This window comes from Suricata suricatta, chromosome 8, assembly GCF_006229205.1.
Source record: "Suricata suricatta isolate VVHF042 chromosome 8, meerkat_22Aug2017_6uvM2_HiC, whole genome shotgun sequence".
Classification (NCBI taxonomy): Eukaryota; Metazoa; Chordata; class Mammalia; order Carnivora; family Herpestidae; genus Suricata; species Suricata suricatta.
Window position 1 is genome coordinate 125,275,908 of NC_043707.1, and position 17,306 is coordinate 125,293,213.

At 52.4% G+C, this 17,306-nt stretch overlaps 1 protein-coding gene across 1 annotated transcript in view; it reads left to right on the forward strand.

Annotated features, from left to right (window-relative positions):
* The window catches only part of LACTBL1 (lactamase beta like 1), a 17,942-nt gene extending 1,609 nt beyond the window's left edge, over positions 1-16,333 (forward strand). Inside the window, exons 2-8 of the mRNA XM_029945878.1 lie at positions 1,334-1,405; positions 4,215-4,350; positions 6,968-7,077; positions 9,327-9,484; positions 10,450-10,688; positions 14,381-14,486; positions 15,355-16,333. Of these exons, the coding sequence (XP_029801738.1) occupies positions 1,334-1,405; positions 4,215-4,350; positions 6,968-7,077; positions 9,327-9,484; positions 10,450-10,688; positions 14,381-14,486; positions 15,355-16,333 (1,800 nt within the window). The remainder of the gene's footprint in view (positions 1-1,333; positions 1,406-4,214; positions 4,351-6,967; positions 7,078-9,326; positions 9,485-10,449; positions 10,689-14,380; positions 14,487-15,354) is intronic.
* Positions 16,334-17,306: the final 973 nt, after the last annotated feature.

Genomic DNA, 17,306 nt, shown 5'->3' on the forward strand with positions numbered 1-17,306 from the left:
CCCTCTGCCACAGACCCGGGCAGTCCTGGACAGCTGGTCCGGCTCACATTGTCCTGAGCTCGGCTCCCTCTGCCACAGACCCGGGCAGACCTGGACAGCTGGTCCGGCTCACATTGTCCTGAGCTCGGCTCCCTCTGCCACAGACCCGGGCAGGCCTGGACAGCTGGTCCGGCTCACATGTGTCCTGAGCTCGGCTCCCTCTGCCACAGACCCGGGCAGGCCTGGACAGCTGGTCCGGCTCACATTGTCCTGAGCTCGGTTCCCTCTGCCTTTGAAGCAAAGCTTCATGAAGGGGAGGGTGTGCTCTGCCCCCTCCCATCCTCGGCCCCCTCCTTGTCCTCGAGCATCTCTGTCCCCTCCTCTCTTTTCCAGCCCCCAGGATCTCTTTTTGCCTTCATTCCTCGGACTTGATTTCCCACTCACAGGGTCTCCTGGGCTGTAGACCTGAATCCTCAAGGAGCTGGAATCTTCCACACCTTGGAGAGAATGAAGACCCAGGTGAGGCACAGCTCCATGGAAACTTGCTCCAATTATGGCCCTAAATCACCCACATCACCTTCATCACCACCACCATCATCATCATCACCACGAACATTTCTAGAATTTGCACTGTAGGCCAGAAACAGTTCTGAGTGTTTGACGTATCATAACCCATTGAATTCTCAAAGCAAAGCAGATATCACTCCTCTTCCTCTTCATATCCCCCTGACTGGAGTGCTCCCAATTCATCCCTACTACCTGTTTGGTGAGGCTTTCCCCCGCCTCCCCCAGGCTGAATTCATGGGACCTGGGAGACCCAAGAGCTGTCTGCACAGGCTCTGTCCACATCTCTCTCCCAGAGAAATACTATGCTAGTGACCAGTTAGTGGACAGCTTTCTAGGGGCTTTGCATGCATTATCTCATTGATTCGCCCCTAAATTCTATGAGGTGTATGAACGATGGTCCTTTTCATGATGCAGACAAGAAAATGAGACTCAAAGAGGTGAGCCCATTCGTCCAAAGCCCATAAGGGCAGGGCCGGAATCAAGTCTTGCTTCACCTAGTTCCAGAGCTGATGGCCACTCTGCCATCCTGCCGGCTCCAAGGGGACAGGTGTTGGCCAAAGGCTCTGTGCCCCAGGCTCAGCACTGTGCCCAACACACAGCTGGTTCTTGGAAACCGTATTCTGGACGCAGGAGTGGACGCGGTGGGTTGCACCAGAGTGGGTAGTGAGAAGGAGAAAGGAGGGGAATGTCTTGGGGCTGTAGACCACCTGGGGAAGGAGGGCAGGAGTTGTGGTTATGGGTAGGGCTTGGGGGAGCTAGGCTTTTCCTGACACCCCCCCGCCCCCAGCATTTTCCAGCTGGAAAGGGGGAGGGGAGAGATTCCTGGTGCTACTACTACAAGTCCAAATGTGAGCAGCTGGTGAGCAGCTTAGAGGTTAAATACTGACCCCGCCTTTGGGTCAACTGGAATAAACCCTGAGATTGGAGACGGGCCTGAGATGAGGCTGGGCCTCAGAGGAGAACCAGGAACTGGGGGTCCAAGGCACGTGTGAGGTGGGGTGTGGTGGTGCAGAGCACGGAGGGAGAATCCCAGCTCTGTCATGTGCTGTGACGTTAGTGAGTCATTTTAAAGTCTCTGAATTTCGTTCTTTGCTTGAAAAAGAGATGCCCGTATTCCGGTCAGGCTATAAGGTGTCTGTTTAGGGAATTCAGGCTGCCCTCCCTGAGGCAGGCCAGTGGCCCTTTGCTTGTGCTCGAAAAGAGAAGCCTTCCAACTTTCCTCCCACATAGACAATACCAGAGCCCCACCCCCACCCCCATCCGCTCCTCGAGTCTGAAGCAGGGTCTTGAGTCTGATGTTACTCCTCTGACACCCAGGTGGAGACATGCCTGCAGGCTCCTTAATGGCTTCAGTTTTTTAATTTTTTTAAATGCCTTTATTTTATTTTGAGAGAGAGAGACAGAGAGTGAGTGGGGTAGGGGCAGAGAGAGAGGGAGACATGGAATCTGAAGCAGGCTCGAATGGGGCTCAAACCCACGGATTGTGAGATCATGACCTGAGCCGAAGTCGGACGCTTAACCAACTGAGCCACCCAGGTGCCCCAATGGCTTCATTTTTTTTTTTTAATGGAGGTATTGTTTACATGTATTAAAAGTTACTCTTTCTGGTGTATAATTACGAGTTTTGACAAACGCACATGGTTTAGACTGACCATGATCAAGATACAGAACGGTTCCATCGCCTCCCATAGTCCCTTCTGCTCCTTTGTCATCTCCCCCATCCCTACCCCAGGAAGCCACTGAATGGTCTTCTGTCCCTACAGTTTTGCCTTTCCCAGAACGTTATGAAAATGGAATTACATAGACTGTACCTTTTTGTGTCCGGCTTGTTTCACTTAGGGCCACGCATCTGTGGTTCATTCGCGTTACTGCCTGTACCAGTAGCCCCTCCTTTACACCTGCTGGTCAGTATCCGACTGTATGGACCTGTCACAGTCTGTCCACTCACCAGTTGAGGGACATTTGGGTTATTTCCAGTCTCTGGAAATTATGAATAAAGAGTGGCTTTAGTGGGAACCCCAAATTCTAGAGCTGGAAATCAGAGGAGATTTCCAGGTGTAAAGGTAAACTTGACAAAGAGTCCATCCTGCTAACAGCTGAAGACACAGCGGTCCAGAGAGGGGAAGGGACTCAGCCACAGTTACAGCCGACTCAGGAAGTGGGGCTGAGATTTGAATCCACGGCTTTCCACTTGCAGGACAGTGCAAAGTTCAAAACATATTTGCTGAGCATCTGCCAGTGCCAGGCGGAGTGCCGAGTGTTACAGGCTAAAAGGCCAAGGAGGAATGACCCTGGTGCTGGAGACACCTGCCAGGGAGCAGGGAGCCAGACAAAGAAGCCAGCAGTAACCAGCGTAGACTGCTGTTCCAGTGCAGTAAGCGGTGTGCGTAAAGCAGACGGGAGAGCCCTCAGGTCTGTCTGGGGGAGAATCACAAGGCTCTACAAATGCCCAGGGGTTTTCAGGGAAGAACACAAGTTTGTCAGGTGGAAAAGGATAGAAAGGGTCTCATAGACCCTCCCAGAGGGACCCTCCCTCCTAGAAGGACTGGCAGGTGAAAAGCCACGGAGAGTGGGATGTGGGGTGCGGGAGCCTAAAGAGGCAAAGGGGAGGGGGAGGGGGAGGAGGCGGCAAGGCAGGAAACAAGCCCGTGGAATCTGCTGGGGTCCCATTACAGCGGGCCCCTCTGGCCAGACAGTGCCACAGCCCGTGCTCTGTGTGTGAGCTCTCTTCATCACGGAAGAGCATGGACAGAGAGAGAAGGAATCGAAACTCAGTGAGACCCTAATGGAACACAACCTACAGAGCAGGTATGGGGGACGGGAAGAGAGAGAGAATCCCAAGCAGGTTCTAGGCTGTCAGTGAAGAGTCTGGCATGGGGCTTGATCCCATGAACTGTGAGATCGTGACCTGAGTCGAAATCAAGAGTTGGATGCTTAACCAACTGAGCCACCCAGCACTCAGGCGCCCCCTCCCCGCCCACTTTAAAAAAATGTTTATTTATTTATTTTGAGAGGGGGAGAGAATGTGAGCATGGGCAGGGCAGGAGCTGAGAGAGAGAGAGAGAGAGAGAGAGAGAGAGAGAGAGGGAATGAACCCCTGTTTTCTAATGGGATGGGATGAACAGACCATAAACTAAACAAGTGGCTGATGCAGTACTTTTTAAAATGTAGAGATACGAGGAAAATAGGGTAAAATGTTAAGATCTAACAAGCTTGAGCAGTGGAGGCCCTGCCCTTGGAGAGCCCACACTCCATCAGGTGCACCAGCTAACAGCAGGTGAACAGCTGCAGTATTAGAGACTTGGACTCGCACCACAACGGAGGTGTACACAAGGTGCCTTGGAGGGGGCCTGGGTGAGGAGAGTTGCAGAAGGCTTCATGGAGGAGGCGGCATTTCAGCTGGTCCTAGCTATCTCCCTAAGTACACAAGAGAGAGATGGGATCCCCAGCAGAGGAAACAGGCTATGCAAAAGCCCAGGGGTGCAGAGATGCATGTGGCACAGCTGTTGAAGGGGTCACACTGGGAAGGACCTTGACTTACAGGTATGATACTTCCCCAGGCTGTGGGCTCTCAGGATGTCTGGGGGAACATAAGGCACGGTAGGGGTCCCTCTCTTGCCTCCCTCTGGCGGACCCATGGGGCGGTGCCTGCGTCCTACCCCTTCCAGGTGGTTTGGTGGCCCAGCCTGCCGAAAGTGAGAAAGAAGTGGCTCTTGCCAGCTTCCTGCAGCTTCTTCTTCCTGCTCTCCCTGGTTATGACTGGCTGCTTCCTGTGGCAGTACCACCTCCCCAAGCTGGACACCAGTAAGTACACAAGCATCCTTGGCTTCCTTCCCATCCCTGTGGGTCCTGACGCTTCTGATTTGAGAGTGTAGGGGCAAGACCGCAAGACTTAGACTCAGGAGCTCTGGCCTTCATTCTGACTCCAACTCTCACTAGATGTGCATCTTTGGACCACTCATGCGGCCTTTCTTGTGTCTTGATGCCCTTGTGTATAATAAAATGGGGATCCTAATGCCACTGGGGCTTCCTTAAACCCCCCAGTCTGTAAAACTCAGGGTCTCCCAGTAAGTACAAATAGGGTTTCTCTTGCCTGATCTTCAGCCCCCACAGTAGGATCTCCAGGCCCTACCCCCCCCACCCCTTTAAAGATCTTGCCCCAGCTATATCTAAAACCCTGGGAGGGACAACGAGGTTTCCATGGACAGAAGCTGCCATTTCTTGGAGCCTCTCCATCCTGGGCTGGTGAAGGCGTGGCTAGTGAGCTCCCACTGCTGGTAAGGTCCACCAGGCCCTTTGTTGCCATAGCCACCGCTGAACCCTCAACCTGGATCATCCAGAATCCCAGTCCTCTGCTAAAGCTGGGGAGAATGTCTCTCTCCAGGCCTCCTGTGTTACGGATGCTCGAGGCTCCAGGAGCTGGCCTGGGCTCCCAAAGTCCCACAGACACATTTTGCAAAAATGGCTCCTTTTATTTTCTTGCTGGCTTTTTCCTCTCCCACCTCAGCCCGTTCCTTCTAGGGGAAATTCCTTTATCAGGGGCTTCCCGGTCCCTCAGGCAAACCGTCTTCAAGCAGGCAGGTCAGTCTGTCCTATAGGACCGTGCTTCTCAAACTGTCAAAGTACTAACCCAAAGCGGACCAGTATTACTGTAAATACATACAAATGAAATTAAATGAAAACAAAAAAAGGACTACAAAATAGAAGCCCAAGTTTTAAGATTCCACACAAAATTCCTGCATCAAACTGCTATAGAAGTTTCTATCTGCATGTGCTCAAATTTTGTACTTAATTTGTCACAAATGAAAAACAAACAGTTCATGGACCTACTTGGGTCCACTGACCGCGGGGATCTGAGTCCTCTCCCTCACATGGGCACCACCTAGAGGCTGTTAGAAATGAGGACACCCTGGCTCCACCCCATATCTACTGAATCAGATACGCATTTTAAGATTTCCAGGTGACTCTTTGTGCACATGCATATTTTTTAGGGTTTTATTTTCGAGAGAGAGTGTGCGAGCACGGGAGAGGCAGAGAGAGAGGGACGGGGATCTGAGGCGGACTCCTCACTGAGAGCAGTGAACCCCATGCAGGGCTCAGACCCACCAAACGTGAGTTCATGACCTGAGCCAATGTCAGAGGCTCAGCCTACGGAGCCACTCAGGCGCCCCTGTGCACGTGCATGTGAGCGCAGGGCTGTGGGCACCAGCCCTGCCTGAGTCCCAGGCTGAGCAAACCTTAGGTTTTGGCCAAGAGCTCCCTACTCCGATGGTTAAACCTATGTCATGGAGTTCTTGAGGGATCTTCCTTATGGTTTGGAATTTCTCTGTTTGGGACTGTTTCAGTTACTCGATGCTGAGCAACAACACCCCTCCCCCCAGTCCTACTAGCTTCAAAAAAGCCGTTTCTTACTTGCCATGATTCTGTGGGCTTGCTGCCAGTTCTGCTGCTGGCCTAACCTGGGATCTTTCAATGCAGGGGGCAAGTCCCCCGGGCAAATCCCTCCACCTACACACCTGCTCTCAAGGCCTCTACCCCAGTCTTGTCCACGGGGGGGGGGGGGGGGGGGGGGGGGGGGGGGGGGGAGGGCACTGTTCCCAGAGAGCAAAGGCTGACTAAGGCCTGATTTTGGAAGGCGCACAATCAATCTATCCTGACAAAGTCACAAGGCCCGCACGCCTCGAGAGGTGGGAGGAGCTGGAAGAACTGATGGCCATGGCGAGCCTCCTGCAGAGAGGCCCCTCTCGGTTCTGGGTAGGACTGGAGAAGCGCGCAGCTCCTCGGGGCGCTTCGACCCTCATGACCCTACACTGTTCTTCGAGGACGAGGGGAGCTCTGGGGCCCATGCGATGACCTCTCAGCCGGAACCCTGTCCTGCCAGGGCCCACACCTTCTCCCCAGAGGCTCCAGAGAAGCCATACATCTGGACCAGCGCAGAATGGGACTTTGACCTGATCTCCCGGACGTACGGCTCTGGTGACAGAGGCATTGTCCCTATGATGTAGGTCTGCTGCCCAGGTCCACTTGTCCACCCAAACATATAATCTGAACTAGAGAAACAGAGGTGGACAGACAGACAGACATGGTTGAGCCTGCCCCAAGGAGCTGGAACTTTTCTAACTCTGCTGACTACATGGAGGGAGGAAGCTGGTCCTACAAGACAGAAGGGCTGCCAACCAGGAGCCATTGCCTAAGCGTCAGGCGGTGGGTGTACGGCTACCCCTTCTTCTCCCAGGCAGACGCCCCTGGGGCGGGTCACTGTGCCCGGCAATCTGTCCCCTGGTGAGGCTGTTGCCAGCTGGGAGGGCGGCCCCGAGGCATGGCTCTGGCCTCTGCTGCCACCTTCCCACATCCTCTAGGATGATCCCTAGACTCCTACCCTGATCTCTGCCCCCCACTCACCATGTGATACTCCCTCTAGGTTCCTTGGGACCAGAGGTGGCCTCTGCCCCTGTGAGGATATGTCCCCGGCACCCTGAGCCCGTGCCGCTGGCCCACCCCCTCCCTGTGTTGAAGGAGGCCCTGGAAAAGGTCAGTGATGACCCCAGAGAGAACTGGGTATGTGTGCTTGGCCTGGGGACGAAGTGGGGGGGCACGTTCCATGTGCTGGCAGTGACATTTATTCGTGCATTCAACATACAATCTTTGAGTGCCTACTCTGGGCTAGGCACCAGGACACAGAAGGAAGAAGATACCTCAGGATGCTACTAGTCTGGACGTAGTGGCATAGTCGAGACAAGTAACATCTCTAATACAGGGGTATGAGTGAGGATAGGGGATGTTTGTGTGGGGCACAAAGAAATTGGCTTTGGGGTCGGGCAAGGCTTCTGGAGGGAATGGTGTCTAATTTTTTTTAATGTTTTTTATTTCCTATTTGAGAGAGATAGAGACAGAGAGAGAAAGAGAGAGAGGGAGTGAGAGAGAGCAAGCATGAGCTGGGGAGAGGAAAAGGGACGGAGATAGAAATTGAAGCAGGCTCCAGCCTCTGAGCTGTGAGCTGTCAGCACAGAACCCAACACGGGGCTCGAACTCACAGCAGTGAGATCGTGACCTGAGCCAAAGTCAGACGCTTAATGGACTGAGCCACTCAGACACCCCAGGAATGGTGTCTAAACTGAGATGTGATCAAATAGGAGACACCCAGGTGATGTGCATTCTATACAGTGAGGGACCTGGGGGAGGGAAGTGTGTGCTCCAGATAGAGGGACCAGCACGTGTATAGGTTCAGAGGCAGCAGAGGGAGTGCAAGGCACACACCGAGAGCCACGAGGAAATTCAGGCTGCTGGGGCCACAGGTGGGGGAGGGAGGAAGGTGAGGTAGGGGAGGAGGACCTAGCCCATATCACAGAGGCCACTGCAATGTAATAAATACACACATCCCGCTAGACAGTTCTTACCACTGCATGATGGCCTGACGCTGGAGGGGGCTGTCGGCCAGCTCGCTCACCTTAGGAGACATGCAGACAAATGAAACACGGTCGGAAGTGTGCACGCAGCAGCACGGTGGAGGGATGTGAAACGGACATCCAAGGAACAGTTGAAGGGAAGGAGGCTGGTGCGTCCATGTACGGGAAGGCACGGGCCAACATGGAGACACCATCACTGTCTGCAAGTACCTGGAAAGCTTTAGTGAGGAGAAGGAGCGAAAGAATGCTATGAGGCTCCAGGGTCGCAGTAATTAAAACAAGAGAGAGCAACAGTAACCCCAGCCGCTGTCTAGTGGGCACCTCGTACACGGTAGCTTCTTGATACGAATGCCTTGTGAACCCCTGTCTACAGAGGAGGAAACTGAGGCACAGAGAGCCAAAGTCGGTGCCAGGGTAGAAACCACACACGGACAGAGCTCAATTCTGGATCTGTAAAATCACGCGGTAAGGCGCTCTGGCAGTTAATTAGGGCCTGGGGCTGGGGTTAGCCTGGGGTCCTAATCCTGACTCCACTCACCATTACCCACGTGAGCAAGCACTTCACATCTCATAGCATCAGTCTTCTCCTCTGTAAAGCAGGGGGAAATTAGCACTGGCTTGTTATGTGGATTAAATGAGACAATGCATGAAAATCACTTTATATTGTGCCTGGCATGTAGCAAATGTCCTATAACCTTGGCTGTTATCATTGTCACCATTCACTATTGAAAACAATGTCTTTTTAATAAATGTTCCAAGAGGGCCTAGGGACCCTTTATAGTGAATCCTTCAACACTGAGGGGTCAAACCAGGCCTTTTTGAGGTTTTCTAGGGCAGCAGACAAGGATTCAACTACATCAGTAGTTTAACGCCTCCCTCCTTTTACATCTTCCCAAAGAAATGTTTCTTTGAACAAAAATCTTAGGGCGCCTGGGTGGCTCAGTTGGTTAAGCGTCCGACTTCGGCTCAGGTCATGATCAAGCAGTTTGTGAGTTCAAGCCCCACGCTGGGCCCTATGCTGACAGCTCAGAGTCTGGAGCATGCTTTGGATTCTGTGTCTCCCTCTCTCTGCCCCTTCCCCACTTGCCCTCTATCTTTAAAAATGAATGGTAAAAAAAATTAAAAAATATCTTATGAGGAAGGCCTATATAAAAAAAAATTGAGAGGAGCTGCTCTAGTCTTAACTGGGGTGGGGGTCGCATCCCAGGGGTTTTGAGAACCTGAGGTCCGGAGGCTCCCGCAACAGGCTGAGAATGGAGGGATCCAGGCAGGGGGCACTGTGTGCAGGGTGTGGTGTGGGAATGGGCGGGGCATGCGGGACCAGAGGGGTGTGTCTGCACCGGCACTCCGGGCCTCCTGCTCTTGTCCTCCAAGGTGGACAGGATCCTGCGTCAGGCGCTGTCTGCCCCGGGCCTGGCTGCCATGTCTGCAGTTGTCATCCACAATGATACCGTGCTCTGGACCGGGAACTTCGGGAAGAAGAATGGATCAGACCCGACCTCTGGGCCCCCGAATGAGTACACCATGTACCGGTCAGCTGGGTGACCTCTGGGGGGTCTGTGGAGGGAGGCAAGGGAAGGGAGGACAAGGGAGACCTAGGAGGTAGGGAGACTCTAGAGAATAATCTCTGGGGGTCCAAGCTGCCAGGGCCCTTTATTAAGTCCTGACAATTTTATAGATGAGGAGACTGAGTTCCAGAGGGGACCAGAGAGTGCCCCAAATCACACCACACAGGTAATAGGTCAGGAAGGAATCCCTTCTGGAGAGCCTTTAGCCCAGAACCTAACTAGAAAATGCTCCCTGCGTCCCATCCCCCACTCCGCACTATGTGTCACAAAGGAACTGTAACCAGTTCCTGGGCCCTTGTCCCAGGGCCCTGTCAGTTGGCAGCAGTGGTCCAGATGGAAGAAACCTGGGACCCTCTGCTGCATACCCAGAGTCTCCCCTCTCGGTGCTGCCTGCAGGATCCTCAAAGCTGACAATGCAAAATTCACTCCCAGAGACACTGAGGATCACGGAGGTTCCATTCACACTGCACGTGCCCAGCACGGGCTCACAACTGCATTTGCTATCACTTCCTGAACACTTCCTACCTACCCGCCAGGGATGCTGCCAAGCACTTTATATGCCCAATCTTGCCCGGTCTTTCCCACAACCTGTGAAATGGACAATGAAACAGAATCTGAGAAAGATCTGGTACTTGCTCAAGACCACTCAGCTAGTGAGAGGCAGAGGTATCTGATCCCAACCTACGTCTGTCCCAGAATGGGAAGGGCCTGGGTTAAGGCCTGGCATGGAGTAGGTGCTCAAGAGTGTCCCCCTCCCACTGTGCTGTTTTCTGGAACATCCCAAAGGCAGTTCGACAGGGACTGGTGAACTTCCATCTGAGACACTGAATCAGGGTGGACTCAGTGCTTCCTAGAGCATCAGAAAGTTGGGGCCTGGGGTGCAGGACAGAGGGTGTGAGGCCAACTGCACGTGCTCTGCACCCTGTCAGGATCTCCAGCATCTCGAAGATCTTTCCAGTCCTCATGCTGTACCGGCTGTGGGAGGAGGGCACCGTAGCCTCTCTAGATGACCCTCTGGAGCGGTATGCCAGCACCTTCACCATTAACAACCCGCTGGGCATGGCATCAGCCCCTGAACAACAGAGCTTGATGGATGAGCTGGAGGAGGTGGGCCCAGCCCCAAGGCCTTCGCCTGTCACCCTCCGAAGGATGGCCAGCCAGCTCTCGGGTGAGCAGCCCTGAATTTCTGCAGCTCAACCCAAACCATTTCAGGCATGGGAACTGAGCAGCAGGTTTTGGTGCGGCCAGGCCGGCCACCCCTCCCATTCACCTGCCCTGGATGGTGGGCCAGGACCAGGAGGATCTGGTGAGGGAAAAGCTGAGGTGAAATCTGTGCGTTTAGATCAGGGCACAAGTCAACATCAGCTGGCAGGCTGAAAGTCAAGATCTTCTTATTAGTTCAAGAACAAGTCAATATTTACACACAATTCTATGATGAAGACAATTTCCCTCAGTATACAAAGATTCTGTACAAAGCAATACAAAGACTAAGAACCTAACAGAAAAACGGGTGAAGAATAGGAACAGAATAGACAATTTACAGGAAAGAAAATACAAACGGCCCTTAAGACTATGAAAACAGGGGCTTCTGGGTGGCTCAGTTGGTTAAGCGTCCAACTTCAGCTTTGGTCATGATCTTGCGGTCTGTGAGTTCAAGTCCCAGGTTGTGCTCTGTGCTGACAGCTCGGAGCCTGGAGCCTGCTTCGGATTCTGGGTCTCCCACACTCTCTGCCCCTCTCCCACTCAGCCTCTGCCTCTCTCAGTCTCAAAAATGAATAAATGTTAAAAAGAAAAAAGAAAAAAAAGACTATGAAAACATATTAGAAGATGTTCAACCTCATTCATAACAACATAAATGCAAATTAAAACCACTGAGAGACATTTTTCCCTTGCAAAGGCCAAAATGGTGGGTGCACTGGGCTGGTAAGGTTATGGTGAACTAGACCCTCTTATACATCAGTGGTGGGAATTCACATTGGTGCAAGCTGGATGGGGGGCAACTGGTAACAATGTATATATCCTTTGGCTCAGCAATTCCCTTCTAGGAAATTCTCTTACAGATATATTCACACATGTGTGTCATGAGGTGTGCATGCATTCACTGCAGTGCTGTTTGTGATAGCAAAAGACGGAAACACCTACATGTCTATAAGTAGGGGAGTGGCTAAATAAACTGTAGCACAGCTATAGTCAAATAACGTGTAGCCTTAGGAAAAAGGGGAATAATGTTCTCTATGTATGGAGATGGAATAAGATACAGTATTAAATGGGGGAAAAGCTCAAACAGCATATATTATATGCTACCTTATGAATAAATAAAATAATACACACACATAGTGCACATGTGTATGAATGAATATGTATAAGAATGTGTAACGTACATATTATTTATATTTATGTATACTAAATAAACATACATATATCAGCCATTAAAATTTTTTAAATGTTTATTTGAGAGAGAGAAAGAGACAGACAGCAAGGAAGAGGCAGAGAGAGAGAGAGAGAGGAGACACAGAACCTGAAACAGGCTCCAGGCTCCGAGCTGTCAGCACAGAGTCCGACGTGGGGCTCAAACCTTCGAGCTATGTGATCATGACCTGAGCTGAAGTCGGATGCTTAACTGACTGAGCCACACCAGCCTCTCCTGCCATTTCATCATTTCCAAAGGCCTGAGGTCTCAGCCAATAGACGTGGCTGATGATGACTCCCGAGCCCAGGTGGCATCCCCGAGGCTCAGAGAGAGGACAGAGCCTCCTGAAGCAGCTCAGGCAGCACCAGATCCCTCTTCTTGGAGGAAGGTGGCCTGATGGTTAAGGGCATGAGCACTGAACTTCCAGCTCTGCCTTCTCCCCAATGTGTGACCTCGGCCAACTCAGGGAACTTCTCAGAGCCTCATTTCTCCCCTCTGTGAAATGACTGTGGTTTGTAATACAAATAATAATACAATACAATAATACAGTAATAATATTACTGGGGATTAAATGAGCTCATGAGTGCAAACACTTAGAGCTCCTGGCACACAGCAGGTACTTGTCAAGGCAGCTTTGGTTATTTTAGCCAGGGTTAGGTGTAGGTTTAGCAGGCCTGATGTGGATATGATTATGGGGGTCCTCTTGGAGAATATATTATTAAAAATTCAAAATTAGATACAGGCCTTGGAAGGGGCCATGCAGGTAAGGAGTCTTCAGGCTTACTTAGGCTCTTCCTGCATCCCGTGAAATCCACCTGTTATAATTGTGACTCCAGGGCTCCCTCCAGAGGTGTGTTGTGGACTTCTTCATCCACACCCAGGGTGCTTGGTTAGTTTTAAAATATCCTACATGTCTTCTCCAGTCCCCAGGGGCCAGCTGAGCCAATGGCTGCCTGAATGACTCTGTTCTAGGCTCTCAATGTCTTTTAAGATTGACTCTCGCTGTAATCTAGAGCTGTTTCCTGTTCTTGGAGCTTTTCATTCATTCTCTGAGGTAAGCCTTGTAACACCTCCCAGGGAAACCAGCCCATTTAAAGATGAACAAGTAGAGGCTCAGAGAGGTAAAGTACATGGTTTGTGGCCACACAGCAAGAAGGGTCAGAGTCAGAACTTACGCCAGGACCCAGGACTCCATCTCCCAGGTGCTCAGGCCAAAAGCCTTTGAGTCACCCCTGATACTTCCAATCCTCATACCCTCCATGTCCTCTCCAGTAGCAAATTCTGTTGGCTCTGCACTCAAAATACACCCAGAATCCAACCACTACCAGGTCCTGAGTCCCAGCCACCATGAATAAAATGCAGATTTTTCAAGTTTCCTTATAGCTTCCTTGCTTCTGCCACTGGCCCCCAAAGTCTGTTTTCGAACAGCAACCAAAGCAACCCTGATACAATATATGTCGGATTTCATCCCTCCTCTGCTCACGACCCCAGCAGTGGCCACATCCCACTTAGAGAGAAGGCCAAGTCCTTCCAGCACCCCATGGTACCTGTTGCCTGCAGCCCCAGTATCTCTCACCTCCAAAATCTTCCCCTTCCCCCTCCTCTTCAGCAACACTGGCTGTTCCACACTGGTCCTCAAACATGCCAAGACACTCCTGCCTTGGGGCCTCCGCACTTGCTGTTCTCTCTGCACGGCGCATTCTCTCCTCACACCGGTGCTTGGCTCTCCCCCTCCCCCCCTCCAGCTCCCTCCTGCTCAAGGGTCCCTGGGAGGCCGTCCTCTGCTCACCTCGTATAAAATAACCATCCCTCCCTTCTTACATGCAATTATTCTTCTCCACAGCATGAGTATTTGTTTATCACTAGAATGGAAACTCCATGTGGGCGAGGACTTTATTTTGTTCACATTACTGAATGCCCAGGACCCAGAACAGTACCTGGAACAAAATGGGATGCTTGAAAACGACTGCTGAGTAGAGGGATGGAGAGAATCCCAGGCCTGTAATCCTTCCAATACTTGTCACATCCCATAAACACAAAATTCCAAGTGGTCAGAGAAGCCAGTTCTGCAAAACCTGTTTGGGAACAGACCTCAACAATTTTATGGAATCAAACTTCTATGGGTTGATGATAACAATTATTTTTTGAGCAGTTACTATGACCAGGCCCCAAGTTAGGCATTTCATCTCACCTGATCCTCACATGAGCCCTATGATGTAGGAAATTAAATTATTTCCCTTATGGTACAGATGAGGGCTCTGGGGCTCAGAGAGGTTCAGGGACTTGCCCAATAAAACACAGGCAGGATCAGAGTCCATGGTAGACTTTTTTTTTTAAGTGATTTTGGGGTCATTATCTCTCATTGCATGGAAGGTGGGGGAGGGGTGCATCCGGGGCTGACTATCCCTCCTTCAGCCCGCCCAGCAGTTCTTATCTCTGCTCCTCCCCAGGGCTGCCCAGGAGGCTCCGCTCTACTTCGCTGCTGTGGAGGGGCAGCACCCAGGAGGCCCTGAGCCTGCTCAAGGACGATGTGCTGGTGGCAGACCCGGGAACCAGGTGAGGGGTGTCTGAGGCCCCACCAGCATTAGGAACCGCCAGAGGGGACACCTCTGAGTCATCTGAGTCACCGAGCTGGGAGGGCACGCCCAGACAACCTGGCACAGGGCAGGGGGAAGCTGAGCCCAGATTCAGTTCTGTGTGAACCCTGGATTCTGTTGATTCACCAACTCAACTTTTATTGAGCATCTACTCAACCGAGATAGCACACCTACCTATTGAGAAACAGCAGGCAGCAAATACAACCAAACTATTCCTCATGTAGTGTGCATTCTTGTGAGTGAACAGTGAACATTCTTTTAAAGTTTTACTTATTTATTTTGAGAGAGAGAGAGAGGGGGGGAGAGAGAGAGTGAGCGAGCAGGGGGAAGGCAGAGACAGAGAACAAGGGAGAGAAATAACCCCAAGGAGGATCTGTGCTGCTTGAGCCCATGAGATCATGACCTGAGCTGAAATCAAGAGGCTCATGCTTAACAGACCCAGCCAGCTAGGTACCCCAGGGCTCTAGTTTTCCATTTGATACAATAAATCATACTAAAGTATAGACCAATAAGATATGTCATACCGCTTTTCCAGGTGCGTGGCTGTGTCCAACTCTTCCCCAAGTTGCTGTGTGACTCTGGGCAATTCTGCCCCTCTCCGGTCCTTAGTCTTCCCAGATGTAGGATAGTGGCTTGTATTCAATGGTCTCTGGAGTCTCTGTGGGGTCTGACGGCCTGGGATGCAGTGAAGCAGGTTCCTTCTCAACCCCACCCAGTGGCCACGAAACTCTGGTGGCATTTCGGTCTGAGCAGGTGGGGCAGGGCCCTTCAGGGCCTGGAGGCACTCATTCAAGGCCACATCGCAGTTTCTACCCTTTCTCTTCCAGGTGCCATTACAGCACTCTGGCCTTCTCGCTTCTGGCCCATGTCCTGGCAGCGCACACTGTCCAGGGTGACTACCAGCACTGGATCCTGAAGAACGTGCTGGAACCGCTGGGCATGGAGGACACGGGCTTCGATCTCACGCCCGCAGTGCGCGCCCGCCTGGCAGCTGGCTTCTACGGCAGTGGGCGGCCGGCGCCGCTCTACGACCTGGGCTGGTACCGGCCGTCCGGCCAGATGTACTCCACCCCTGCAGACCTGGCCAAGCTGGCCATGGCGCTCCTGGGCAGCGGGCCCCAGCTCCTGCGGTCCGACGCGGCCAAGACCCTGCTGGCACCGCTGCTGGCCTGCTCGGGCGCCTACTTCGCCAACGAGACGGGCACACCGTGGGAGTTCCACGCACAGAGGGGCTACCGCGTGGTGCGCAAGGACGGCGACCTGGATGGCTACGCCGCCACCTTCTCCCTGGTGCCGCCGCTGCGCCTGAGCCTCGTGCTGCTCCTGGCTGGGCCGCGGCCACCTGGTCGCGACCTGGTGGCACAGGCCTACGACGTGCTTCTGCCCGCCATGGAGAGGGCCCTACGCGAGTCGGAGCCCAGCCCCGCCCCGCCGCCCAGCGCGCGCCCCTTCGTGGGCTACTTCACCTTCGCCAATCAGACTTTCTACGAGGTGCGCCCCGGGCCAGAAGGCGAGCTGCGCCTGCGCCAGTTCGGGCCCCGCGTCGAGGCGCTGGTGCCCCCCGCGTTCCGCACGCTGGCGCTGCGTCACCTGCGCGGCCGCGTCTTCCAACTGCACGTGGCCCGCGAGTTCCCGTGCGCGCTGCCGCTTGGCGACGCCTGGCTCTCCCTGGAGGCCCAGCACGGGCAGCTGGTCAACTTCTACCCCCTGGACCGCCATGGACTGTCCCCCGGCTTCGACGTGCCAGGCCTGAACACCTACGGGGTGCTGCGGCTGCAGCGCAAGCCCGTATTCAAGACCCAGTGACCGGGGGCTCTGTCCGGAGCTCCCCCTTTACTGGCCTGCTGGCTTTCCCATCTACATTTGGAAGGTGGAGCTGGGGAGATGTGTTAGAGAACCCGTGTTGTGTTGGCAAAGTGGGGTAGGGCCTTTGCTACTCAAAGCGTGGTCCGCGGACCACCGCTGGGTTTTGAAATGTACCTTATCCATGGGGTAGAAGAGTTAAGTACAGAAGGTTAGAGTAAACATTTAGAAACTTTCAGAGCAAGTTGACAGAGTCCTTTTGGGCTTGTATTTTGTCTTTGTACACAAAAATCAACCCTACTGAAGTTTTAATTTATATAAAATGAAATACACACATCATCAGGGTACAGGTCCATGATTTTGACAAATACTTATGCTCACTCTAATCAAGATATAGGAAATTTCCATTGTCGACCCCCCCCAACTTCTTTCCTGTCCTTTTGCTGTCCCCTTCCCTGTACCCAGCCACTTATCTACTTTTATTACAATAGATTAGTTTTGCCTGTTCTAGAATTTCAAATAAATGGAATCATACAGTGTAGTCTTTTGGGTATGTCTCCTCCACCCCCCCACCTCAGCATGATGTTTTATTTTTATTTTTTTTAAATTTTTTAAATGTTTTATTTATTTTTGATACAGAGAGAGACAGAGCATGAGAGGGGGAGGGGCAGAGAGAGAAGGAGACACAGAACCGGAAGCAGGCTCCAGGCTCTGAGCTAGCTGTCAGCACAGAGCCTGACGCGGGGCTCAAACCCATGAACGTGAGATCTGACCTGAGCCGAAGTCGGAGGCTTAACCGACTGAGCCACCCAGGCGCCCCCAGCATGATGTTTTTGAGGTTCACCCATATCTTTGTGTGTGTCAAAAGTTTGTTCCTTTTTATTGCTAAGTAGCATTTCACTCTATGGGTGAAATTTGCTTATCCGTTCATCTGTTGATGGACATTTGGGTTGCTTCTAGGTTTGGGCTATTATGA